A 27827-nucleotide genomic window follows, 5' to 3' on the forward strand; every position below is an offset into this window, starting at 1 on the left:
CCCAAGAGATTTTCCTTTTATTTCTACAGCAACATAATTAAATGCAGCACAAAATTTGCCCCTTCCTCTCATCCTTTCCTGCAACAGCTACCTTGCCTCCCCAACAACAGCCATAGTCTCACACACACATAGTGTTAAGGGATGGAAGTTGGCATGGGCCCTGCCCATTCGTATGATCTTTTTTTTCCTTTGTGAGAGAAGAGACAACTGTGGAGTTTGTGAATGTCTACACCAGCTATAGTAACGGGAGCTGGGCAGATTGTGTTCTTAAAATACAAGTGCTTTCTGTAGGGGTGGGCAAATGACAGGTACACAATATACACAGGTCATGTTCCTTCCTGCCAACTTCCACCTCCAATTTCAGCTGCAATGAAAAACCTCACTAGGAAATAAGGCAGCTGTTTGTAGTGCTTAAGATTTCCAGAGACATTTTGAACAAATGCATAGGGCTTATGTACACACCAGCATGCTTCTTGCATAGGAGGAAAGAGGGTTTGGTGGATGTTCCTCAGCACAGACATATCAGGAAGACAAATCTTCATTTTCCAATCCAAGATGGCCCCTACCCTCATTCTCCTTGTTTCCATGCTCCTATCAACCCAGAGACCCTTCAAGGAACAAGCTTCTAAACAAGAACAAGTTACAGTAGGAACAGGGCAACAATTTCAGAGAATTCAGTGTGAGGAAGGACCCATAAAAGCAGCACAGACACAGAAAGTGCCATGGCTGATGTGTTAGGTATCCTAACCTTTCCTCCCCAACAATTAATGGGCTATTTTTCAATCTGGCTAGAAAGGAAGACAGCAAATCTCACACACATTCACTCTGAAGAAGAAACCTGGCAGTACCTTTGCTTGCAGTGATGCTACCAGTATCTATGACACTGATAACTGTAAAGAGATACCCAGTCTTCTTCCTCTGTCCCTCAAACTCCTATTTTGTGGGAGGCAGGGATGTGCAAAGGACACGTGAACAAAATGAACAAAATAGCACTGGCCAAAATGTCCAAGGTAAACAGATAATTGTTAAAGAGGCCACCCTTGCCGTACCACAATGAAGGTATAAAAAGGAGGAGAAACAGACAAAATGGGGAGAGAAGGAGAGTAAGAGTATGGAGGTGGTTGCGCAGAGACACACAAATAGAAGTAAAGATCAGAGAAAGGATCATAACTTTGAAAAGAACAGCATCTCCCTGAGGCCAAAAACATACAGTAAATCAGGAACAAGACAAAAATATCACACAGGTTGGGTTAAAGAAGGTTCACGTGACAAAATGCTGCTACAAGGAAGGCAGGGAATTGTAGTTCTCCCTCTTTAACAGATAAACAATTTAGACTGTTGAGTTGGCCCTGCTTTTATCTCTGTTACTCGATACAATTCTTAGCTCTCAGAAGAAGGGACAATTTGACAATGTATATGCATATGTGAAGATTGCAGGGCTGTGTTTCTCGGAAGCAAATTTGCTCCTTTATAAGAGCCTGAAGTGCAGAAAGATGCCCTGGGTGGTGATGGAGACAGAGAGATGGCAGAGTTATGCGCCATACTCGCTGTGCTAACAATACTTTCTTCTGGTAGCAGAGTACAGCCACAACGATGGCAGCAATATGACAACAGTGGAAAGGAAGATGTGTGGTGCATTCATGCATGGGGGCATATATCTGATGAAGTGAGAGAAGGCAGACACTCCCCCTACTCTGGGCAAGCATAACCTTGTAACTGAGGGTGGCTCTCCTCATGCCTTCCAAGTGTTCATAGGTGGGGCAGCAGCACAGAGAAGAGAGGTGGTCCAATGCAGTCCAGTTCTTCACGATCCTGTGGCATGGGCCAAGATGCTTCTCCTCATGCCAGCAGAGAACTACGCCGGGAGAGGTCTACATTACTTGCACTAAAGCCCCGGCTGTCAGATAGACGACTAGAAACCTGGAGGGGAGGAGAAACAGAAGAGATGACTATTAACACCGTGGAAAATCATGGAGAAAAACATCAGTGCCAAGTGGTGCAATCAAGGGAAGGCTAAAAGCTTGGAGCTCCAGAATGCCCTGGTCAGCCTCAAAATGAGGCTGGGAGAGATATTTTGGGAATACCATTCAAAAGCATCAAAGGTTCTATAACACTGTTAATAAAACCATTTTACCATACTTCAGCTGAAAAAGCTCTCAGAGCAGCCTACATACCATTATTTTCCTACTGTTTCATGCATTAGGGAGCATGGCAGTTTCAGTCTTCTTCCTCACGCACAAAAGTTTTAGGATAAAGAAAATTCTCACTTTTAGAAGGTTTTTAATATTAGTATCATCATGATCTTGGCCTTTCTATCAGAGTACCAACAAGCTGTCAAGGAAAGCCTTCATTTTCAGAGCAAAAGCTTGACACAGTATTGGGGGCAGAAATTTGGGGGCCTTGTTACTAAGGAAATCTAGATTCAGATCCCCATTATGATCCTGTTGTTTGTTTGGTGCTCTTTGCTCCCAGCAAGTCAGCCTCTCATTCTTTCCCTCAGTACATTTTTACCTCATATTTTGGAAAGGATATCGACTGGGTAGGAGGATAAAACTGGACTGTTCTTAATTTCATTTAGAAACTGAACTGCACAAGCCTGTATTTCCCTTCCATAGTCCATACAACGTATCTAGCAGTTAGTCATGAAACCTTGAAGCTGGGAGTGGGATAAGATGGTCAAGTATAAACCAAAACATTTTGCAGTTGCCTAGAAACGAACAGAGAGATTTCTCTCCACTCTTTAAGACCAAGCCTGGAAGTAGTTGGGAAAGAACATCCTGTTTTTGTGAAGCAACCACTACTTTCTCCCCACAAGCACAAAACAAGGACAATGCAAAAGTTGATGCAGGCTGTCCTTGCAATCTGTGCATACCTCACTTGGCTCTTCTATGCTCTTGTTCAAAAAGTTGAGAGAACTGGCACGCTTCATCCTGTGCATAGACCAAAAAAAAAGGCAGAGATGTTAAGTTTAAAGCCTGTGAATAGAGGAAACAGACTTTCCAAAGAGGAGAATGCTGATTACTGTTGTAGAGTACAGAATATCACCTCAACTCATTACATTATTAACCATGACAGTCAAGAATCAAGCATCCAGGTTCAAGGACAGTTAACCTTCAGGTACTAGATACTGGTTGGGTTCTTGTATGGGGCAGATTATCTAGTTCCACTTCCATGTTTTTAGGCTTGGTTGTGGCACAAAGAAAGCTTTGATCACCTACGCAGAGAATTGGACAAGAAGAGTGTTGGTGCTGCTGGACCTATTTGTGCTTTTTAGTACCGCCATGGTATCCTTCTGATTTGCCTCTCTGGGATGGGATTTGTTCTACAGTGGCTCTGTTCTGGAGAGGTGTTCTCAGAAGGCAGTGCTGGGGAATCCTTGCTCAACCTCTTGGTCAATGAGCTGCGGAGTCCCTCAGGGTTGTTCCCTATGCTACTTAACATCTACATCAGTGTTTCTCAACCTATGATCCACAAAAAGACAGGGAAAACACACATAATCATTTATTTATTTTTGGTAGATAACAGAATATCCCCAGGTGCCCCAGTCAATTGGCTTTATAAGTAGCAGTGTAATCCCTAACTTCATTGTTGCAGCAGTCAATGGCTATGAGATAGGACCTCTGCCTGGAATGAAGGAGGTGGATGGAGGTGGAGGACCTTGACCAGGAATGCAGGCAGCTTTTGTGTGTAAGTGTGTGAGAGAGTGAGGAGACCAGGGAAGCGAAGGAGGGAGGCAGGCAGGTGGGTGAAATTCTATGGTTTATGGGAGGGACAGGGCAGTGGGATGCCCTGTTCCTTAGCCTGGCATCATCCCTGGGCAGAAGAGGGGCAAGCAGGTCACATCTCCCTGATGGGTTCAGCACAAGAGGCTGGCAGCTGGGCACAAGGACATGTACCTGTCTGCTGGCTCAAGGCTGAGAAGTGTGGAAAGGGAAACACCATTGTCAGTTGGGCAGTGTTTGGAGTCAAGAGTCAGTGGGTGGAAGTGCATATGGGGAGGCAGACATCACTCAAACACAAGGCAGCAGTGGAGAATCAGGTGGTACAAAAAGCAATTACGACATATCTCTTCTGGCAGGCCTTTCCAGATTAAGGGTTGAGCTTCCAAATGCTATGCAGTGATGGTTTTAAGGTTTATATACAGTCATGTAATGAATTTTCAGATTTTTAATGTCTAAAGTTTTAAGTATAAATTATTTAACTGCTTTTTAAATCTTATATTTATACTTTTATTAATGTTTTTGTATATTTCTATTGTTTAAAATATTTTGTTAGATGCCTTTGAGTACCATTATTGGGAGAAAGGCAGAATATAAATGAATAAAATAACTAATAATAATAGCATTAACAGCTATAGCCTTGTTAGTCTGTAGAACCAGTACATAGAAAGATCTTGTAGCACCTTTGAGACTAACTGAAATAAAGAACTTGGCGTCATGCATCATGCAGTCTACTTCCTCAGATGCATTTGGTGGAGTGGAAGTGAGGCACAGACATATATATGCCACTGGTACTGTATGTGGGGATGTTAATTTAAATAATAGTAGATAATAATAATAATAATAATAATAATAATAATAATAATAATAATAGATATTGAAGACCTATAAAAAACCTTTCATGCTTGCTTGTGAACCTCCCTCCCAGAGGTACCTCACTGACTATTGGCAAGAAGGGAGGATGGCAAGCTGCATACCAAAATGCTAGACTGTGAGCCTGATCAAGCAGGGCAGTCCTTGTACTGAACATATTGAAAAAGAATAAGGTAGAACTCATAACTGGACATCACTTTGAAAAAGGAATTAGTTGCAGTTAAAAGGTTCCCCAAGTCATTAGTTAAGGTTGTAGTTAAAATGTTTAAAAGTAATCTTATACCCTCGTGTTTCTCAAAAATAAATAATACAGTAAATAAATTTCTTTAAAACGGTAAGTGCTGGAAGTTGCTGGCTTGTGACACAGCCCTTTCTGCCTTGCTACCAGATCATCACCCACAAACCAGTGCCTGAATCATGTGCTATTATTACTCACTCAGTGAGGCCCCACTACTAGAACTATAAAAACAACTGGAAGAGCTACAGATACATAGCAAAAAATGGAGGAAGCTGTCTATCATCAAGTCACAACGACAGTGCAACATATTTTTATCTTCACTACTGAAAAGAGGAATTGCAAGAAACTCATTCTTTGGAATGCAATACTGCCAAGCACTGGCAGAGCTACATGAAGCCATTCACTCCAGTTTTTGTGTTTTTAAAAGTGTGAAACAGTCTGCAACAGCTCCCACACCTGCCTCTGCCCTCCTCCTAAAGAGAAGCCATTAGGCTAACACTCACCCAAGGTTCCTGGACTGCTGTGGGCTGCTCCCCTGCAGTTTCTTGACCAGCATTTCACTGCTTCGTCGCAGAGCATCACGCAGTTTCCCAAAGGAGCTGCTGCGCTGCAGGGCCCCAGAGCCCACCTGTGAAGATTTTTTTGGGGGGGGGGGGAGGAGAGAAAGCAGGAAAATGGTGAGCCCAAGCATGGAAAATATAAAAAGACAGACAGAAAAAGAAAGGGATGGAGTAGAGGGATTATGAGAAATGTACTCTGGAAAAAATCCAATGTCTAGCACAACTGGAAGAGGGACATTGGTAGGAATTTGGGGTCATGTGGGGCCATTTTCAGGCAAAAAAGCATCGCCGAATGAACCTGAAATTTTAAAATGATTTGAAAGTGGCTCAGTAGGCTTCGAGAATCACTTGCAGGGCACATGGGCTCCATGCATCTTTTGAATCCCTCGTCTAGCAGAATCCAAGGTAGCCCTGCCTCAAAATTCAAAGACATAGCCATGTTAGTCTGCGGAATCATATTAATATTGCTATTGTAGTGTCTTTGAAACAAACTGAAAGACAGATGTTGGTAGCATGAGCTTTCGTAGATTTCAGTCTACTTCCTCAGATACATACTCCCAGATTCAATCTCTAATATTTCCAGGCAGCAAGGGGATCTTGTAGCAACTTTAAAACTAGCTGAAAGAAAGAAGCTGGTAGTATGAGCTATGGTAGACTTTCTGCTCCCTTGATGTACATGAAACACTTTGAAAACTAAGTAACTCATGATAAGCTTCTGGTATTGTTATGTTCTGGCATCCTATACATCATTTTACATTGGGCTATCATTTTACAAGATGAAATGAAGCAGCTGTCAAACATATTAGGCTATTTCACATTTTGCTGGCTCTCACCCCAGACCACTCAGCTGTTCCATCTTCTGTTTCATTTCCATTTTCACATTTGTTGGTGCTGGAAACTCCCCTTCGATTTTGCCAGTGCTCCGAGTGGTTCCCATCCTTCAGTAGTTCCACTACCTTGCTCTGGTTGATAGCATCCATGCCCTAGCAGGAGGACAGAGGTCAGAGGAGGGTTCAATGGTGCCCCAGATTGCTATCCCAGCAGTGCATGGGGAGGGGGAGACACTCTTACAGACACCATTTTTGTATCCCCAATTCATTTATTTTTCTTCCTTTTAGCAAATATTTCTCTTTTAGATCACTTGAAAGAAGGTCATAACCATCTAAGGTGAACAAGTGAACTACCAAGTCTATGCTATTTCTCATACACAGGGATGCTCCCATTCCACTGCTCAGACACACCTAGCTATCCTTTCACCACCAGGAACCACGTTAAAGCACTCACCTGTTTGCGGGTTTTCTGGGCACACTCCTCCAGTGTCACTGCAGCCTCCAGCTTGCCTTGGCGCCGATAGAGAGCTCCCAAGCTTTTTAGAGTTGTGTTGACTGTAGGGCTATGAGTGGGGGGAAAGCGTAAAGGTAGATGGAATAAAAGTACCCCACTCTTGTGCCTTTCTGATAACTTAAGGAGAAATCACCAAGATAAAATATTCAGAGTTGCAGCATTTATTTACTGCTATTGTTAATCGCTATTTTATTTTATTATTATTGTTTAAGGCATTGCCATGTTACATTTTTTAAATTAATATGTATTGTTATTGCCTTGTATTTTCCCTCTGTTGTAAGCCACTCGAATTCCCTATGGCTGGGCAGCATATAAATAAATCCTTTCTGTCCCATTAGTTGTTTTAAAATTGTATGTGTATTATGATTTATTCCAGTCCACTGACCATAGAAACCAAAAAGACAATATTCAGACAAATATAAAATCCATTTTGCCTCATAGGTGGACTTAACAAAATGCATATAAAATAGCAAAATGTATGATGGAACATATTCAGTACAGACTCAGTTTCACTTAGCATCTATGATATTGTTCAAACTATAAGAGCAAAAAACAGGCTACATTGTCAATAATCATTTGGTTACTTTCTGCCCAAAATTTTGTTTTATAAAGTTATATTTGTAAGATGTCTTGTTGGCCCTTTTGAGTCAAAAGGTGTACCTGCTGTAAAACTGTCCCCCAGATACACCAGGTTACAATTCCTGCTGTACTGGTTTTAAGGTTATGAGACATAGTCCAACGCATCTAGAGAGCGCTAGGTCAGGGAAGGTTATAATAAAACAAAAATTTCCTTTGTTTAAAAATATGAACACTGTACTTATAATTTTCCTCTTCTACAGTCCTTTCTGTATTCTAATATTTTGTTAATTATCTGCTGTTATTCTTGGCTCTTTTATATCAGGATTGCAAAACCTCTGGATATTTGGCCCTTCAAATGTTTTTGACCTCATCTCCTACAGCCCTAGCCAGCATAGTGAATAACAAAAAGATTCTGGGAATTGTAGTCCAAAGCACTGCATAGGTCAAAGGTTCCCCGGGCCTGTCTTATGTACTCTTCTAAAACACATAGTTAAAAGACATTATGTGAAGACATAGAATATAGTCACTTATTTGAAACTAAGGTTGGTTCTGGTTAGTATTTGAATGGGAGATGGACTGGGAATGCCATCATTTGGGTTCCATTATGGAAGAAGGGCAGGACATGACTGTAATACATACAGTGCATTAAATACATAAACTATCTACTGCTTACACACAATTGGGGCAATCAGTGCCACCGAAATGAGTATAGCTGGGAGATATATATCCCACCTGGAATACTGTGTCCAGTTCTGGGCACCACAATTCAAAAAGGATGTTGAGAAACTGGAGCCATGTGTCCAAAGGAGAGCGACTAAAATGGTGAAGGGTCTGGAAACCATGAAGCCCTATGAGGAACGACTTAGGGAGCTGGGGCTGTTTAGCCTGGAGAAGAGAAGGTTAAGAGGTGATATGATAGCCCTGTTTAAATATCTGAAGGGATGTCATATTGAGGAAGAAGCAAGCTTGTTTTCTGCTGCTCCAGAGAACAGGACCCGGAACAATGGATGCAAGCTCCAGGAAGAGATTTCACCTCAACATTAGGCAGAACCTCCTGACAGTAAGGGCTGTTCAACAGTGGAACACACTTCCTCAGAGTGTAGTGGAGTCTCCTTCCTTGGAGGTCTTTAAAGAGGCTGGATGACCATCTGTTGGGAATGCTTTGATTGTGATTTCCTGCATGGCAGGGGGGTTGGACTGGATGGCCCTTGGGGTCTCTTCCAACTCTATGATTTTCTGAACCTGTGATTCTAGTGAAGCAAGAGCAAGCTTAACTTGCAACAATATGAAAATTTAACTCCTAAACCAGTACTGGGAAATTTGTGGTAGTTCAAATGTTGATGGATTACGGCCTCCAACATCCCTGACCATTAGCCAATCTGGCAAGGACTGATGGGAGGATGACTCCAATGACACCCACACGCTCATAGGGTGCATCATCAAATTCCAAAGCCTCTGGCTTCCGTTTGATTTCAAGCACTCAGCCACTGTAAAAATATGTTAAAGTTCCAAATATTCATATACAAAAGGTAAAAAACAGACACCCATAGCAACATTTTTGAGGAAGCAATGCTGACAGAAGAAAAACTAGGAATGAAAAATCTGGTATACTTATAAATGCAAGGAAAGACAGCATTATCACAATAATTGTCCAAATCAATGAAAAATCCAGGCCCATTGGCCTCCTTGCTCCTTCATGGCTGCCAGTTTACTGCAGACAGGGTGTATGAACTTAAGCTGAAGGCATACCCCATGACATTTTCTACACACCCAAAGGAAATTGACAGTACTCACCTGTCCACTTTGCAGGCTTTGTACCAGCTGCCATACTCTCCATAAGGGGCACTGTCCTTCTCCTTGTGTTTATCCTGAGGAGAAACACATGATAAAAGGTATAACAGGGACAGGCACAGTGAGGTCTGCAGGTCACATATGGCCTCTGGATGAATCCCACTTTTGTGACACCTGAAGCCCCCACAAGCCACACCAAGCCCTCCTAATTTTTTTAAAATTCATTCAAACCAGGCACAAACAAAATAGCTCCCAAACTTATGAAAACACAGAAAATCTCTCCACCCCCCAGCACCCCAATACATTGTACAGTACAACCCCAATATCCACAGAACTGGTACCCACAGTTTTATGTACCCACGTCTAAAATAATATGGTCTCTCTAGACAACTAGCAGCTGCGGTTCTCCAGCTTGACTCTATGGTCGACTTCTGCTGGAAATATAGCCTCAACTATTATCTGAGCTAATTCTAGGAATGCATCCCCTGTGGATATGGAGGTTGTACCATACTATTGCCAAATACCACATTTTCCTCTGCAATTCATTCTCAAAGTCAGTCAGTCAGTCAGTCAACCTTTATTAGGCATACAACAACAACATACATTTAAAATAAAACTTCAGGATCATTATTAAAATTTAAGCCATAATCTTGTTGCCTCCACCAGAAAATTGGCCATTAACCTGGTAATATGTGGGTTCTGATCTTCCAATAAGTATTCCACTGACAACCGATCCAAACAGATATTCATTTCCAATACTTTCTTAACTATTTCCCCTCAGAATTATATACATTGGACAAAGCAATACAATTTGATAGAGAACATCTGGAGCTTGATCACAGTGGCATACACGATTCAAAAATGGGGTCTGCAAATATTTGCCGCTGCTCACATTTGAGGGGTGTACATTCAATCTTGCAAACAAAAAGGCCTTCCTCGGTGCAAACAGTAAAAAGGTTTGGAAATAATCTGGAATCCTACCCTGCAATGTTCCATCACTTTCATTTTCAAAGTGATGGAACATTGCTTCCTGGTGCCATTTTGATAGGGACCACAGAGAAAAACGGAGCTATTTGTGGCATATGGCCCATGCTGGGGTTGGAGGAGTGAAACTGGCCCTGGCCCTCAGAACTGCCCACCCCAAGTTACAGGGAGGGGTTCAGACCAGATGGGCTTCTGGTCCAAAGTCCTGGCTCCTTTCTCCTTCATAAAATGCAGAGGTACCTTACTTTCCTCCCGCTCTTCAGCATGCATCCAGATGGGCTTATTGTCTCCTGCAGAGAAATGACAGAAGAAAAGATCTAATCAAAGCACTGATTGTGCTAGGTTTGTATCTAAAGCTAATTACCTTTGAAAGTAATTTTCAAAGCTCTGAAGAAACTGCCTTATACCATCAGATAAACCTTGTCTCGTGCTATGACTCCTTCCTCTAAGAAAGTTAAAATTCTGGTCTTCATGGTTCTGAATAAACAGCTCATTTCAACAAGAACATCAGAACCCACTTCCTAGTGAGTCAGTAACTCAGTTCATCTAGTTCACTGGCTCTCTGGGCTTTCAGACAGGGGTCCTTCTCAGATGTCAGATGGGGACTGAACCATGTAGTGTCTTCAATATGCACAAATCCTGGACAAACTGCAGAGAGCCAATGGTCATATCTGCCCCTGGGAGTTTGGAGTGGTGCCCCTCTGTTACCATCTGAATGGCCTTCAGATGGCCAATCATATCTTCTAGGGGGTACAACTGGGCATTTTTCCTTACTCTGTTTTAGGAATGGTGGGATCTTATTTCAAAACTAAAAGGGACCTTATAATTATTTGCCTAATACAGGTGAGAGGGATGAGTTGAAATGGCCAATAACACCCCTAGAGGTTGTGACTAGTTGCTTACCATTGGAAGGATGCATGCAATCTGAATCTACCCACCCCTGGTGTAGATCAAACTCCAGGCTGCTTGGTAAGGAAGGGGGCAGCAATTATTAGTCAAACAAGGCATTAGCTGAAGCAGCCAATCGCAAGCCTAGGATGGGCCTTGGGGCAAACCTAGACAGGGAGAAACAATGGAAGACCCACTGCCTACAAAGTTTAGAGAGGAACTCATACTCCCTCCTTCTGCTACATATTGTGCCCTGAGGAGAGGAAGCTGATTAATCAAAACAAAGTGAGGATCAAGAACATGCCCAGTGACATGCCCTTGATGGAATGTAGATGAAAAAGTTTAAGGCATAGCTCAAAGGTGGTCAAGCCCCACCCCTGCCAGCCAGATGCAAAAAGGCCTTAGATGTGCACAGGTAAGGTATGCACAACTGGATTCCCTGGCACCGGCATGCTGGGAGATAACCACACCAACATGAAAACTGCCAAATTACCCTCTCTTCTCTACTGACAGAAAAGTGCCTGAGCTTTAAATGAGATGGAACAGTTCTGAGTTTACATGTGATTTTCCTACTTTCAAAATGGAAAATCAAACATGCCCCTCTCCAAGACTCTGTCTGAAACATAATCCCAATGTCTCACTTGATAATCCTCATTTAAAAGTTTCATAGAGTTGGAAGAGACCCCAAGGGCCATCCAGTCCAACCCCATTCTGCCATGCAGAAACTCTCAATCAAAGTATCCCCGACAGATGGCCATCCAGCTTCTGCTTAAAAACCTTCAAAGAAGGAGACTCCACCACAGGTTTCAGACCCTTCCTCTTCTTTGCATCTCAAGAAGGCATAGAAACTATATGATGTATATTCAACTCCTCCAACCTACTTTCTGCAACATTCTATGTAATGAAGAGATCAAAAAAGTTTGTACTGTATATATTTTTGCATCCCAATAAAAAGTATTGTCATAATATGAATTCTGGAATTTCTTATGGTTGACTTTTCTATTATTTAATTGTGAAGTCAAAGGCTAGTTTTTCTGTGGGTTTTTCAGGCTATGTGGCCTCTTCTAGAACATGGCCATGTAGTCCAAAAAACCCCACAAAAAACTATTATTTAATTGTTGCAGTTTTAATTTTGCAAACCACCCTGGAATTTTGATAAAGGGTGGTGCATGTGTATGTAAAGAAATTAGAAAGCAGCAGAACAGAAATGTTGACACTACCTCTGACCTTCAGAACAATAATACACAAAGCCAAAATGGCAGCAGACTAAGCTCAATAGATGGTTTTTTCACAATTACCACCCCCCTCCTGACATTTTCACAATGTCTAGCAACTTTCAGCTTCAAACTAGACTCTGCCATCCATGAGAAACTGTTCTCCTCAACAAACATGAGCACCACAAGAGAGCATCAATTGATATTGCACGAAGTTTTATTGTTTCTATGATTATCAATGTAGATCATTGTGTAGCTTCTCTGCATAGCTTCTTTTCTCCTTGTAAATAGCACATAGGTCGTGAAAAAAGAAAATGCATAAACACATTCATTATGAGTTTCCACACTCACCATTGACAGATCCAAATTCTCTCTCATGTGCTCGGGTCAGAATGTCCTTGAAGAGGGCCTCAGCATCATTGTATTTGCCTTGTTTGAGGTAGCAGGAGGCCTGCGAGAGGATATTCAGAGGTAAGAGAAGAAGTCAGAATGGTAATTATTTACTTAAATGTCTAATTAACAATTTGTAAGCCGCTCTTATAGCCTTTTGGCTGAAGAGCAGGGTATAAATAATAACTATTATTATTATTATTATTATTATTTATTCATTCATTCATTCATTCATTCAAAGCATTCTTATCCTTTTCTCTAGGAAAAAAAAACATTAAAATATCACAAATAACACAGCTCTTCCCCCTCACTTCCAGCATTTAGGCCTGTAGTGAGCAAAGCGTAGACCATCGGCTACAAGCGCCTTCCCAAGGCCATTTCTGTGGCTCCCACAGACCCCCAGGGGTATAAAAAATAACTGATTTAATTTTTGCTCCAAAATGCTATTATGTGCGTGGGGGCATTTTTGCCACATAAAAGCATGCTTTGGCTGGGGGTCACTGGAAACTAATCCAATGTAGTACTTTTTCTAAACTTTGGGGCTCAACAGACAGCCCCCAAAAGAGCGGCTTCCCATTGCTCCTTTCAGAGCCAGATCGGGTTTGTGGAAACTGCACACTGCACCCCGATGCATTGCTTTTCTGATTCTAAAAAGAATGGCAAAATGCTGCTCCTTTTAGAACTGGCAAAAAGCTGCCCTTGTCACAACAGCAGTGGCTTTTTGGCATTTCTTTGGTGCAGCATGTATAAATGCTGCGCCAAAGGAGTGCCATGATGCCCCCCCCCACAGTGCGGTCAAGTGCACAATATGAAGCCAGCATCGGGGTGGAGTTAGGGCGTGCAGTCGCTATGCACCCACTCCACCCCAATGCCTGCACTTCTAGACAGTCTGTTTTGCCCTTCAGTCTTTTCCCTTCTTTCCTTGTATGCTTAGCCCATTTCCTACAAATTTCTTGAGCCCCATCCAAAAGCCTCTCACCAGATTGTTTTTGGTCTTAGCCACGTTGGGATCATCAGGCCCAAGGCGTGACTCATAGATCTCTAGGGCACGCCGGTAATAGTACTGGACCTCCTCATATTTGCCTTGGTTCTGGCACAGAAGGGCCAAGTTGTTCAACTGCTTGGCTACATCTGGGTGGTACTTCCCTAGTACCTGGAGTAAGTTGAGGGTGTGGGGGAAAGGAAGAGGAAGGGAGAGGAAAAAGAGACACTGTTCAATGATTTTGAGTCTGGAGAGAAAGAATACAAAGGCAATATTCCTCCATGTTTGTTGATCAAGCAAGTCATAATTTTAAGTTTTATTTTTTAAGCTATAGATGTGGGAGACTGGCAGGATTTCTTTCCTCATCTGCCATGGGTGGGCATTATATTCGTGCCCATTTACTACATCACTTTCTGTTCCTGGAAACTTATCATGGGCTGGCAGCCAGAGCTCACACATAATTTTGGTCCATATCCCACCACCCTGAGTAGCACTGCACTAGGACATAAGAACCTGCCTTACACAACCTAAACAAGCTGAGATAGAAAGATCTGCAGAGATAGGAGGGAAAAAATTGGAAAGAGGTCTTAGAGGCAAAGATCATTCTTTATTGTTATGACATCTGCTCTGGATGACAGCAGCTTTCCTAGTCACAGACAGAGGAAGTTCTTTCCCATGATCTGCTATCTGATCCTTTTTAAATTGGAAATGAACAGAACTGAAGACAAAATCATGTCTCTACCACAAAGCAAGGAAAAAGAGAATACATTATGCCAGACGCCCAATGTAATCAAGAAACATAAAATGTGACATTTTAAAAATACTGTATATACTCATATACTGTTTTTAAACAGAGGCTGGATGGCCATCTGTCGGGGTGCTTTGATTGTATATTTATGCATGGCAGAGAGTTGGACTGGATAGCCCTTGGAGTCTCTTCCAACTCTTTGATTCTATGTATAAGACTAGAAAAAAACTGAGTCAGCTTATCCTTCGATCAATGTACATACTGTATTTTAACTCTTGTAAAAAAAAGGAACCATCTCCTGGTGAAAGGCAAGAATGTAACTGTCCTGGAAGCACTGACCTCCCTTTATTCGCTCATCAATCCAACCTTTAGGGTGAGCACACACAGTGATGCCTGCCAGAATTTTGGCCTGTTACAGACTGCCAAAATAAAGCTGCTTCAGGTCTCTTTGGAGGTAAGCTATTTAAATGATGCATGCACCCTAAGAATCCGGAAGCTGCACCAAAGCTGCACTCCAGTGCTTAGGAATGGAGTGTGGCTTTGGTGCGACCTCTGGACTTTTAGGACCCATGCATCATTTAAATAGCATACCTCCAAAGAGACCCGAAGCAGCTTTATTTTAGCAGTCTGTAAGTTCTTTGGCACTGTTTCCCTTTGCTTTATCCTTTAGATGCCTCTAGGTTATATTCTTGACATGTACGGATCATATCAAAATCCATAATTCTGGCCCCAAAACCTTCCCTTGACTTTATACATGAGGTTGACTTATAGTCAAGTATATACAGTACATTAAATAAAGAATGCTCATTGCTTCAATTTGCAAATACCTTTTCACGGATCTCCAGAGCTCTCTTACATAGGGGTTCTGCCTCCTTGTATTTGGCCCGTTTGCCATAAAGCACAGCCAGATTGTTGAGAGTAGCAGCTACCTGAATATGAAAAAAAGGCCTAGTTAAACACTGCACAACTCAAAAACTATCATACTGCCAGCACATAGACCTCAGAAAGCTATTTCCAAAATGGGAACAGAAACATAGCAAATCCAGAATCCTGAGTGATAACTTATTTCATTTAATAGAAAAGATGCTAGCCCTCATGGTTGTGGAAAAACCTTGAAACAATCATCCAACTGGCTTCTACTAGATATACTGAAACCAGAAAGTGGATAGTCATGAATGCCAAAAACAAAAGAACGGAACTTTACTTAGCAGATTTTCCTGTGCCACACTTCCCACCCTAAACCTAGTTTAAAGAGTCTCTCCCATATGAACTGCCTCGGGATTTAAAGTAATCAAAGTAAAGGACAGCTTCAAGTTCTACCTGAAATGGAAATCAGTTTGTTTCCCATCAGTAGTAGGACCCTTTCGGTGGTTGCTCCTAAACTGTAAAACATTATTCTATGGGTTGCTTGATTATCTCACTTTCTTAACAGCATTCCCAACACAAATAATCTTATCCTGTTGTGCTTAGCAGCACTTTGCAGTTATCACTGTTTCTGTTTCTTCCTGTTTGACTTTTACTAGACTGCCTGTTTTAGCTTTTAAGTTACTTTGACAACTGAAATGTTTGTGCTTCCTATGCTGTTGCTTCATATACTGCTTTTGAAGTCTCCAGAAAACATGACAGTGAATAAAAATAAAGGACAAACATGTGCAGAGCTAATACTGTCCAATCCACATATTCACATATCTGTTCACCCACAACCTTAATGAAGCCCAAAATATTCCAACAGTGTTGGGGAGGGGAAGTTTATAAATAGAACATAATGTAAAAACAGATATGTTAAGTGTAACTCTATTTGCCTCTGTAGATTAATTTACTCAAAACTGCAGAACCTGGAAAAATTTGGAGCACAGGATTGAGATTTCATGTGGCACTTACAGCTGGATGATCCTTCCCCAGTGTTTTCTCCCGGATAGCCAAGGCATCATTGAGAAGGTGGGCTGCCTCCTTGTATTTATTTTGGTCCCTAGCAAGGAGAAAAAGAAATTCTCTGCCTGAAAAAAAGACCACATTTACAATATACAAAAAAAGCACACTGTACATTCCTTCCTAGTCTGTACTATTCGTGCATATAAATGCTCTCTCAATGACATGCAAGCTACAATACCAAGGATTATATTTCTTCTCAACAAGCTATGTATTTTATTTTTCATTGCAGTTACATGTACATCCTGCCCTTTCTTCCACAGAGATGAAATATCCTCTCTTCTACCTTCTTTTTATGACAATCCTGTAAACTAAATCAGGTTGAGAAGGTGGGGCTGGCCTCAAGTCAACCAGGGATTTTCATGGTTTTGTGGGCACTTATCTTTGTTTCTCTAAAGTCCCAGACTAACATTCTAACCACTACAACTATAACTGCTAATACTTTCGGTCCCAACTCTGGGGAAAGGGCAGGATATGATGGGAATATTACTGGTAATGGTAGTAATTGTTGTTGTTGTTGTTGTTATTATTATTATTATTCCTGGTCCTCTGTATCCACATGAAGAGAATGATAGTGTATGGATCAGACTGCTTTACCTAAGCCTTCTAAATATTCAAATTACTGAAAGGATTAAGAACTGTTCAGGGAAGCGTTCCCAGGCATTACATGATTGTTATCTAATGTTGTTTTAATTTGTTGTCTTATTTTATTGAATGTTAACATGTACTACTATGTATTATATTTAATGTTTTTTGTAGAATGTGCTCCATAGGTAGGTCCATTTTATCTATTTTAATTAATTGTATGTACAGCACTGTGTAAATTTCCAGCGCTATATAAATAAAGCTTAATAATAATAATAATAATAATAATAATAATAATAACAACAACAACAATTAAGATATTGCATCAAGGGAGGCAAATCTCATACCTGTACACCAGTGCGAGAATATTCAACATGGTGGCCACATCAGGGTGGTCATGTCCTGAGGTTTTCTCCAGGTCCTCCAGTGCTTGTTTACAGAGTGGTACAGCCACCTCATAGCGACCTTGGGAGGCGTACTGGATCACCAGGTTGTGAAGTGTCCGCAGGCGTGCTGGGATCTCATAACCACCATGCTGGGCAGCTGCATCCCCAGTACTGTGAGACTGTCCTGCAGAGAGTTTGGCAAAATCAGTTTGAAATCAGAGTGCCCACTACACATGTCAGAAAAATCCCATATACACATTTAACTGTCAAAGGAACTACAGTATGGGCTACAAACAAGTTGTGGGAGAAGTGAAAAGTCACAAAGGCTGAAAGGGATCAGCTTGGCTCCAGGGAACTGGGCACAGCTCACCTTGTCCCTGGTCATCATCACTGGGGAAAAGGTCATCCAAGGTGTCCTTAGCAGTATCCCCACTCTTCTCATCCTGGACAGAAAGACAACACCCAGGGCTGGAACCTCACAATTGCACAGGGACAAGAATGAAAAGAAATCCCACCATTCTAACCACCAAGGCCTATTTTTAATCTGAGTTTGGAGGCTCATTAAACCATTTTCAGTTTGCTTGCATTCCTTTAGAGCAGGGATCGGGAGCATGCTGCCTTCCAGACATTGTCAGACTGCAACTCACACAGCCCTAGCAGACAGAGGCTATGGGGAAGGATAATGGGAAATGAAGTTTAAGAACATCTATTCTAGAGGGTCACATGTTTCCTGAGTTATAGGATGTTTTTTGAGCAAAGTTTAAAAGTCTAAAAGTGGCATGCACAAAATGTTTTTTAAAAAGCAGAGCATACATTTACAAAATCAGAACTTAAAAATTCAACGAGGCATTTCAGAAAATAGATAAGCAAAAGATAATTGTTCTATTCTGATAAGCTTGATAACACTTTTGACCATGGCCTGCTTATTTATGATTTCCATGTATACCCTGCCTTTCTACAATTATCCCAAGGCACAATACATGCCTCTCCATTTTTATTCTTGCAATAACCTTATGAGACAGGCCAGGTGCATAATTGGCCCAAAGTCAATCAGTGAGTTTCATGCATTTGAGGGGACTACAATCCAGATCTCCCAAGTCCCAGTCTAACACTCTAACTCCAACAACACACTGACTTCTAGCCTGGAGTTATGGAAATCTCTTCCAGGTAAGGTAGCTTTGGTCAACTGAAAGAGAGCTGGCTTTTTCTATCCCAACCCTGTGCCAGAAATGACAAACACAGGCTTGATCCAAATAGCATGCCAAACCATGATTCCTACTTAATCATAGATTATAGACTTCAAACCATTATTCAAGCTTATAATGGTACAAGCCAAGTTCAGGCATTTTGATGGATGGATTTATCAGGTTTTAAAATAATTGCACCAAGTACTTCTTCCTATGAACAGAGAATGAGAAAAGACATGAAAAGTTGGGAAGAGGAAGAAAGAAAGGCCACCAACAGATGGGGAGACGTCTTCGTCAATTTTTTTAATCTGGTTCATAAACTCCAGGTGCTTTTTCTCCTCCTCGAGTTGAGCCACCGACTGCTCGCTGCGCTGCAGCTTTTGCTGAGTACTGGCCAGTTCATCTCGCAGCCACTGGTTTTCCTGCACCAGGCGCCGCACTTGAGCCCGCAGCTTCTGTTTCTCTGATTCCACTGCACTCAGGTGGCTGGACAGAGCAATGATGACCTATAACCAGAGACAGTGTGAAAACAAAAATCCTAAGTGACCTGAGACCTCAGTAACTAAACATTGTATCTTCCTATACATACCCATAGCTTGGAAAGATTAAAAAAAATTACAACCTACAACTCCCACAGTTCTCCAGCTCTTTATGGCCACTGGCGGCATTTAGATCTGCTGACAGCATCTTCTCTGTGTTCCACCACTGGAAAAATACACCACATGGATAAGCAGGACAAGGCCTTCTCAGTGGTTCTGGCACTGGTTTGCTTTTGATGCTAGGTTAAAAAATATTTGGGATGCAATAATTATGGCTCATTTCTGGTACACTGGTTTATGGGTTTTGTTTTGCTATGTGGTTTGGGTAACTGTTGTTTCACAATGAGTTTGAAGTTGTTTTCATTTACTGCATTCCGCACATGTTGGCTGAATGGAACAACAAGGAAAAAGTCTGTGATACTTCATTGTCAAAGGTTCCAAAAGCCAAAAGTAGGATACAAGTTTAAACAGAGCCAGCTCACCTATGTATTTCAAAGAAGCAAGAAGACATAACAACTCCCAACAGATTAATTTAGTGATCCCTAGGTGTTTCCTTTAGTTCCCATAGTATGGAAGCAAAACTCAGAGCTGGAGAACCTACATTGTGTGCACAAGGCTGAAGGTTTGGTTTCCAATATCTCCCTGTAGAAGGAAAACAGGTGACAGGAAATATGAAAGACCTCCCTGACCCAAGGTCTTAAAGTATGAGTGAAGAATGTGTAGCCAGCCCCACCCCTCCGGAATTGATGGACTGCAGCAGCCATTAGGGCCAGCATTGATGGGGAAGAATCCCACAACTTCTGGAAGGCAACAACTTGCAAGACCATCACGCTAAAGAACCGCAACTTATCAAACAAAACCCCCAAAAAACCAACAGCGAACAACACAGACAAACAATCTGAAGTGGCACACGCAGGTTCCTGTATTCTTTCGATTGTCCAAAAGTCACATTCAGGCTGACCTTTGGGCTTAGTGGCTATTACCTGAGCCTCTCCCAGCCCCAGCTCAATGGCTTCCAGAGACTTCCGCAAGAGACTGGCTTTCTCCTGTGCAGCACTGCTTTCATGCTTTTGTTCCATGCGGTTGACGGTGTCAAGGAGTGCAGACAATAGTGAGTGGTGCTCTGTGCGCAAAGTCTCCAGGCCCTGCACCACGGCCCTAGTGCCTAGCACAATCTCATCTTGGCTCATCTTCTCCTCACGGAGGTACAACATGGTCGCCATCACTTCAAAAGCAACAGGAAGAGGGGGGAAAACAGGAAAAGAAAGAATCAGTATGATGCCAAAACTTGATAAAAAGGCATAAACCACACTATACCAGACCTGGCTTGAGGTTATTATCAATTAAGACTTGATCTTCATCCTCCAAGGATACCCAATTCTTCTCTCCTCCTTCCTTTCATTCTAACAACCACCCTGAGGGGTAGGTCAGGCTGAAAGGAAATGAATAGTTCCTCCATTCCCCCCAAGATGGTTATCAAGCCCAAGCTCACCAAGAGAGTTTCACAGCTGAATGGAGACAAGATCTCTCAAGTCTTAGTTCAGGACTCAAAACCACTACGCAATACTGCGTCTCATGGATAGGTCTCTCTGAAAGCCCTTGGTATCTGCTTGGGTTTGGTTCCAGGACCCCCTCTCCTCCCAATGGATACCAAAATCCATGAATGCTCAAGTCCCATGAAATACAGTGGTGTAGTAAAATGGTGCTCCTTATAAAAAAAGGTTTGCTTTTGGGAATTTATATATTAAAAATATCTTTAAAATAGTTTCAAGCCATGGATGGTTGAATTCATGATAAGCAATCCATGGATACAGAAGGCCAATTGTAGATATTCTAGACAAGATCTTGTACATGCACAGGCTTGTGTTACAATCAGCCCTCCAGATCCAATGATTTTTTTATCCGCAGATTCAAAACATCCATGGCTTGCAAATATCTTTAAAGTATATACATTCTATAAAGCAAATCTTGATTTTCCTTCTTTTATATAAGGGAAACCATTTTAATATGCCTTTGTATTTAATGAGCATCCATGGATTTTGGTATCCATCTGAAGTCCCAGAACCGAACCCCAGCAGAAACCAAGGTCCATGTATACGCAAGCTAGACTTTGAATACTTGTTACATCCTCAAATAATCACATTATCCTACCTTAATATGGCTGTTTTTGGGAGAAGAGAGACAATATTAGGATATTATTAGGACAATATTGGGACACTAAATGGATCTGAAGTTTACTCATGCTGCCAACTTCTTTCTTTCCGTTAGTCTGAAAGGTGCTACAAGATCTCGCTACATAATATTAGGGGAGGCTTTCAAATAGTAAGGGGTGCTGAACAGTGGGACAAACAGCCTCAGAAGATGAAGGGTTTTCTTCATCCATGGATATTTCAGTAGAGGCCAGAGAGCCATATGTCAAGGGTGCTGGTGCTCCATACCCTACTGCAGATCCCTGCACTGAGAAAAGGATTTGAACAGACAACGACGAAGGTGCTTTTCTACCCAACTATAGTGCAAAGCAAGTGAAGTTCTTCAAACCCTTCAATTGTATTCCTGCTTTCTTCATAAAAAGTTGTGATCAGCAGCCTTAGGTAGCAACCCAAAACAGGGTTACTGGAGAGTAAGCCCTAATGAAAACAGCAGGACTTGTGTCTCTATAAACGTGCAGAGATGTGTGCTATGAACAACCCATGCCACAGCTAGGTTTTGAATACTTGTGGCAAGAATGTAACAACAGGCAGCACTTGACCAAAGGACAGCTGAGCCCCAAAACCTGTTATGTATGCCTGAGTGCCACTTCAAGATGTCAAGTGTTAAAACACAGAGATGCAACGAGTTGCCTCCAAGTAAACCCAACCAGCCCCAAGACATCTAGAACTAGGAGAAGTTGACCTGGAGAAGAGACTTTTAAGAGGTGATATGATAGCCATGTTTAAGTATGTGAAGGAGTGTCATATTGATGAGGGAACAAACTTGTTTTCTGCTGTTCCAGAGAACTGGACCCGGAACAATGGATGCAAGCTGCAGGAAAAGAGCTTCCACCTCAATTTTAGGAGGAACTTCCTGACAGTAAAGGCTGTTCAACAGTGGAACACACTGCTCCCTCGGAGTGTAGTGGAGTCTCCTTCCTTGGAGGTCTTTAAACAGAGGCTGGATGGCCATCTGTTGGGTATGCTTTGATGGAGAGTTCCTGCATGCCAGAATGGGGTTGGACTGGATGGCCCTTGTGGTCTCTTCCATGATTCTATGATTCAGGATGGAGGATGCTTATTTCCTTCTACTCCAGAGAAAAGGACACGGAGCAATGGATGGAAGCTACAGGAAAAGAGATTCCACATCAATGTTAAGTGAAACATCCTGATAGTAAGGGCTGTTTGGCAGGAGGGTGGTGGTCTCCTTCCTTGGAGGTCTTAAAACAGAGGCTGGATGACTTCTATCAGGGATGCTTTGACTGTGAGTTCCTGCATGGCAGGGGGGTTGGACTGGATGGCCCTTGTGGTCTCTTCCAACTCTATGACTCTAGGAGAAGGGGTGTTTTGAAGCTCCTGCGTGCTTCTCCAGCATTTTAGGAATCCAAGGAAAATAAGAGGGTCAGAAAAAATAACTTTACTCCCTTTTCAGGTCCATCAGGCAATGTAGTTCCCCTCTTGCCCCAGCAGGTGGCTGCTTCAGGCATGGACAACAGAGACGCAATGCGGCGTGGAGTCCTGTGCCCTGCAAACCAAGCCATTTCGGCTGCAGCAGTGCAAGGAGAAGAAACTTCACTTCTCCCTCCCCACACCACCCACCCACACTCTCATCCAAAATATCCAACCATGCATAAAAGCAAAAATCGTGCATCATTTTGCCTGTCATCAGACTCTTTTCCCTCCACACCTCCTTTGTGATATGACAACCTGGCTCCTTTCTACCCAGAAACGGAGAAATGTGAACATCCAAAAGGATGCCACAACGAGAACCCTAGCCAGATATACACTGCTTATCCTACCCACCTATAGCAGCCTCAGCCATATTGGTTTAGAAAGGGATTTCTCCCTCCCTCTCTCTCTCTTCTCAGGCTCTCCTCTTTCTCTATAAAGTGTAAAAACTTTAAAAAGGAATGAATTACCAGCCACTCATCCTGCAATGGAGGTCAAGGAAAGCTTTGCGGATCTCTTCTAACCATCCCCCCCATGCAAAATTCACCAAGTGCTTTACAAATTCTTTTTTTACCCAAGGTTTCCTCAACACCCCCAGACAAAACTGCTCTTCAGACGAGTGGAAATATTCCGATCCCTTTTTATTTGAATGGCCTTTTCAACATTTCCTCTTAGAAATCAAAAGGGCCATGCATGTAATTGGAATAAAACTTGGACTATCAAAGTTTGTGATTAAGATTATGGAGAAAATAACCATCTCCCTTCCATCGTGGATTCACACAGGCCAAGGTTTCAGATATTACAGTCACAGAGAATGACAAAGATACATTGCCAAAGTCAAACATACGATGCAAAGAGAGATATTTGTGTCCTGCAGAAAATCCATACTACTTTTACCATGATTTATGACCTCTTGCCAGCTTCTGATTTTTTGCCTGTCTTTGCCATGTTTATCATCAGAAAGGTGGGAAGAGGGGCTCTACCCTTTCACTTCCTCAGATTCTTCCTCCTCCATTTGAATTCTTTCCAGAGCTTTGGACTGCTGCTCGTCCTTCTACCTTCAGGGTTTTTGGGAAGGAGAGAACATCCAGGAGTAGCCATGTTGGCCATTTAGCAAATCCAGTCAAAAATCCACCAAACAGTGATATCTTTATTGGCCAACCAAAAGGAGACCCATCTAATCCTCATTTACAGTACTTAACTGTAGATTTCACTTTTCCTTTTGCACTTAGGCTGCCCTCCGCACCTACAATCTCTTCTTGATCTCATGCCTTTCCCATAACTTAGCATTAGCATTTACATTTCTATACCACTTAATAGTGAATGCAGCACTTTCTAAGAGGTTTACAATCTGTAAACTAACTGCCCCCAACATGCTGGGTACTCATAATTTAGGCTGTCAAAAAAACCACCCATACATTCAGGTTTATTGCCTTAGTGTAGGAGGGGGGGTTTATAAGCTTTTAAGACCTCAATTCTGCCTCTTCTGAGCCTTTTGATGCCCCCTCTGAAACTCTGCAAAATTACCTCCTGATTTATTAGCATGATGGAGAGGAAGTTCTCTTCCTTTCCCAGTCCTTTTCTCAGGTCCCTCATCCACTCCTCACATTTATGCACCTAAAAATACCGCAGCCTCTTTCCACTTTGCTCCAAGGAGAACACAAAGACAAATAGCTCCAAGTCACTAGGCTTTATGGGGTACCCATAAAGGTAACATGTAGTTATTAGCTTCAACTTGGTCCAAGAGAGACGTCTTTCTTCTCCCCCAGCCCGAAACAGACAAAGAGCCAAGGTAGGGCCCCTCACCTTGTTTCTTTGCATGTTTTGGGCTGGAGGAGAAGAAAGACATCTCTTGGACCAAGTTGAAGCTAATAATTACATTTTACTCTATTTTAGCGATTCCACTGCTAACACCACAAGCTTTCCAAGCACAGTAGAAAGAGACTTTTAGTGACCCTAAGGTGAAGATATCATGGGTTTTTCATAGTATGTGTCTTTAGAGGGCATTTGCCATTGCTATCCCCTCAGGCTGAGAGAGTGTCCAAGGTCACCCAAGGGGTTCCATGGCTGATCTGGGATTTGAACCCTGTTCTCCAGAGCCATTGCCCAACGTTCAAACCACCAGACCACGCTGGCTCTCTTCTCCCACCTTAGGAGAGCTTTTATTTCTTTCTGTCCACTTCTTTACTTCTAGTTGTTTGTTTCAAACAACTTAGGGCGACCCTAAGGCATGTTTTCTTGGCAAGTTCCTTCGGTGGAGGTTTGCCATGGTCAACCTGAGGCTGAAAGAGTGTGGCTCACCCAATGGGTTTACGTGTCCAAGCCAGGATTCGAACCCTGGTTTCCAGAGTCGTCTAGAGCTCAGACCACTAAACCATGCTGGCTCTTTGTCTCAACTTTCCTCATATCTACAGGAACAGCAATGGTAGCTCCATTCAACATCATTTTTTCCTGAAAATCAACCCTCTTTGTGGCCTATAAAGACATGGCTCTTTTGTGGAATTTGTTGTATTTTACTGGACAGCCAACATGGCTACTCCTAAACATGTTTCCAACTACCTCATCCTTCTTCATTTACTGTATTCTGTGTGCTGGCAAAGGAGAGGGAAGCCTCTCAAAATTTGGAAGCATCACCCCTGCCGATAGAGACCCCATAGTCTTCAAGATGGAGAAAGCCACCCAACCTCTACCTGATCACCCCATATTTTCCCATATGGGGGAAAGACTCACAATCAAAGCACCCCCGAGAGATGGCCATCCAGCCTCTGTTTAAATACCTCCAGAAAAGGAGGATGAGGTCTTTAAGCAAAGGCTGGATGGCCATCTCTCGGGGGTGCTTTGATTGTGAGTTCCTGCATGGCAGAATGGGGTTGGACTGGATGGCCCTTGAGGTCTCTTCCAACTCTACCATTCTATGACGTATTTGTTGACCCTCTGTCCCATGTATCACCCATATGAATCTGAGGAACCCTTTCCTTCCCCACATAACAAAGATCCCTTTTTACTACAGGTAGAACTAGAGAGGGTACCATCTTGCAGCTTTGGAAGAGCACTTCCATCTATTTAGGCTGCATCCTGACTGGCGAAATAATCTGGTTTTGAGACCGCTTGAACTGCCACAAACTACACTTCCCAGAATTCCATAGCCTGGAACAGTGGTAGTTCAAGCAGTATTAAAATAGGTTAGTTCTGCAGTGCAGATGCAACTCCAGGTCCAAAACACACTGCAGAAATGAGCCGCTTTTGAGACCACTTTAACTGCCCTGGCTCAATGCTAGGGAATTCTGGGAACTGCCATTTTGTGAGACGTTTAGCCTCCTCTGCCAAAGAGCCCTGGGGCCACAACAAACTGCAATTCCCAGGATCCCCTAGCACTCAGCCAGGGCTGTTACAGCAGTCTCAAACTGGATTATTTCTGAAGTGTGTTTTGGACCAACTTTCCAATTTAAGGTAACCCTATCCCAGGGTTTCCTTAGCATAAACAGAGGCTGGATAGCTATCTGTCAGGGATGCTTTGAATGTGAGTTCCTGCATGGCAGAATGTGGTTGAACTGGGCGGCCTTTGGGTCTCTTCCAACTCTATGATCCTATACTTCTTCAGAGGGCCATCCTCCAAGGCTGAGAGTGTGTGACTTGCACAACATGTTGTTGCTGGTTGTCTTCAAGTTGTTTCCTCCTTATGGAAACCATAAAGTGAACCTATGACTAAGTTTCCTTGGCAGGTTTCTTCAGACGGTTTTTGTTTATTATTATTCAGCCCTAATGGCTATTGTTTTGCTTTTTGTTTTGCCTCTGAGGCTGAGAGAGTGTGACTTGCAGAAGCTGCTGTTGTTGTGTGCCTTCAAGTTATTTCTGATTTATGGAGACCCGATGACAAGGCTTTCTTGGCAAGGTTTCTTCAGAGGGGGTTCGCCATGGCCATCCTCTGAGGCTGAGAGAGTGTGACTTGCCCAAGTTGCTGTATGCCTTCAAGCCACTTCTGATTTATGGAGACACTAAGGAAAACCCATGACAGGGCTTTTTTGGAAGGGTTTGTTAAGAGGGGGTTCACCCTGGCTCTCCTCTGAAGCGGGACAGGACTGGCCCTCCGAGAAACCAGATTTGCCCATAGAGAATCATGGGGACCTTTTGCCCATAGAAAAACATGGTGATTGCCAGATTCTCTATGGGCAAGTCTTCCCCAATGATTCCCTATGGGCAAGTGTTCTCCGATGATTCCCTATGGGCAAGTGTTCTCCTCCTATTGTTCCCTATGGGCAAATATTCCCCAATGATGCCCTATGGGCAAGTGTTCTCCTCCTATGTATCCCTATGGGCAAATATTCCCCAATGATGCCCTATGGGCAAGTGTTCTCCTATGTATCCCTATGGGCAAGTGTTCTCCTCCTATGTATCCCTATGGGCAAATATTCCCCAATGATGCCCTATGGGCAAGTGTTCTCCTATGTATCCCTATGGGCAAGTGTTCTCCTCCTATGTATCCCTATGGGCAAATATTCCCCAATGATGCCCTATGGGCAAGTGTTCTCCTCCTATGTATCCCTATGGGAAAGTGTTCTCCTTCTATGTTTCCCTATGGGCAAATATTCCCCAATGCCTCCCTATGGAAAAGTACTCTCCTGTGCTTTAGTGCCTCCCTTCTTCCTAATTGGTGGAAGCCCCTCCACTCCTCCCGCCATTTTGTTTCCCTCTCTGCAGGAGCTGCATCCGCACTGGAGAATTAACCCGGTTTGGACCCGCTTTAACTCGTTGTCTGGCTCAAGGCTATGGCATTCTGGGAGTTGGAGTTTGTTGTGGGCCTCACAAGAAACTCCAACTCCCAGAATGCCATAGCCTTGAGCCAGAAAAAGAGTGAAGCTGTACCAAACCGGGTTATTTCCCCGTGTGGACGTAGCCTCCCTGAGAAACCATACCTGCTCAGCAGCAGCAACAACCTCCGCTTTCTTCTCTTCTCTTCTCTCTTCGGGCCTCCACCGAGCCTTCCCGGCATGCACTGCGGCACCGGCACCCGCTTGGCCCCGCCCCCAAAACAACCACCTTAAAGAGGAGGAGGAGGAGGAGCCTCCCACCCCCGCTCCCTCCTTTAATGTCGGAGGACAAATAATTCCCATCGCATTGGGAGTCAGAATTCTGACGCCACGACAGTGGCTCCCCTCGGCTTTGGCTGTGAAGAAAATACAAGGCCGCCAATTAAAATAAGCCCCCTATTATTTTTTTACCTCAGAGAATGCCTCTCTAGGAATCTCCAGGTCC

The 27827-nt window shown here is 42.9% G+C and overlaps 1 protein-coding gene across 3 annotated transcripts; it reads right to left on the bottom strand.

Moving 5' to 3' along the window:
- Window positions 1-27621, bottom strand: KLC2 (kinesin light chain 2). Of its 3 annotated transcripts, none has more exons than XM_042440099.1 (16): window positions 27488-27619; window positions 19920-20161; window positions 18673-18903; window positions 17581-17653; window positions 17172-17394; window positions 16192-16279; window positions 15138-15239; window positions 13560-13733; window positions 12542-12641; window positions 10329-10378; window positions 9108-9181; window positions 6675-6783; window positions 6224-6373; window positions 5334-5467; window positions 2873-2930; window positions 1-1920 (listed from the first exon to the last, which is right to left on the bottom strand). In XM_042440099.1, the coding sequence occupies exons 2-16, from the start codon at window positions 20157-20159 to the stop codon at window positions 1840-1842; spliced, it is 1887 nt and encodes a 628-aa protein (XP_042296033.1). In that variant the 5' UTR covers window positions 20160-20161; window positions 27488-27619; the 3' UTR covers window positions 1-1839. The 3 variants fall into 3 exon arrangements, with proteins under 3 accessions (XP_042296033.1, XP_042296034.1, XP_042296035.1); XM_042440100.1 differs by having other exon boundaries at window positions 5334-5458; window positions 27488-27616; XM_042440101.1 differs by lacking the exons at window positions 1-1920; window positions 2873-2930; window positions 5334-5467; window positions 6224-6373; window positions 6675-6783 and adding an exon at window positions 8144-8198 and having other exon boundaries at window positions 27488-27621.
- Between the last annotated feature and the right edge of the window lie 206 nt (window positions 27622-27827).

The sequence above is a fragment of the Sceloporus undulatus genome, chromosome 9, assembly GCF_019175285.1.
Source record: "Sceloporus undulatus isolate JIND9_A2432 ecotype Alabama chromosome 9, SceUnd_v1.1, whole genome shotgun sequence".
NCBI lineage: Eukaryota > Metazoa > Chordata > Lepidosauria > Squamata > Phrynosomatidae > Sceloporus > Sceloporus undulatus.

Coding starts and splice junctions, on each gene's coding strand:
- KLC2 (XM_042440099.1), bottom strand. CDS start 20,159: ATGGCGACCATGTTGTACCTCCGTGAGGAGAAGATGAGCCAAGATGAG. Junction 9,182..10,328: donor AAGAGCGGGAGGAAAGTAAG/GTACCTCTGCAT, acceptor GTTTCTCCTCAG/GATAAACACAAGGAGAAGGA. Junction 5,468..6,223: donor GAACAGCTGAGTGGTCTGGG/GTGAGAGCCAGC, acceptor CCCCCAAAAAAA/TCTTCACAGGTGGGCTCTGG.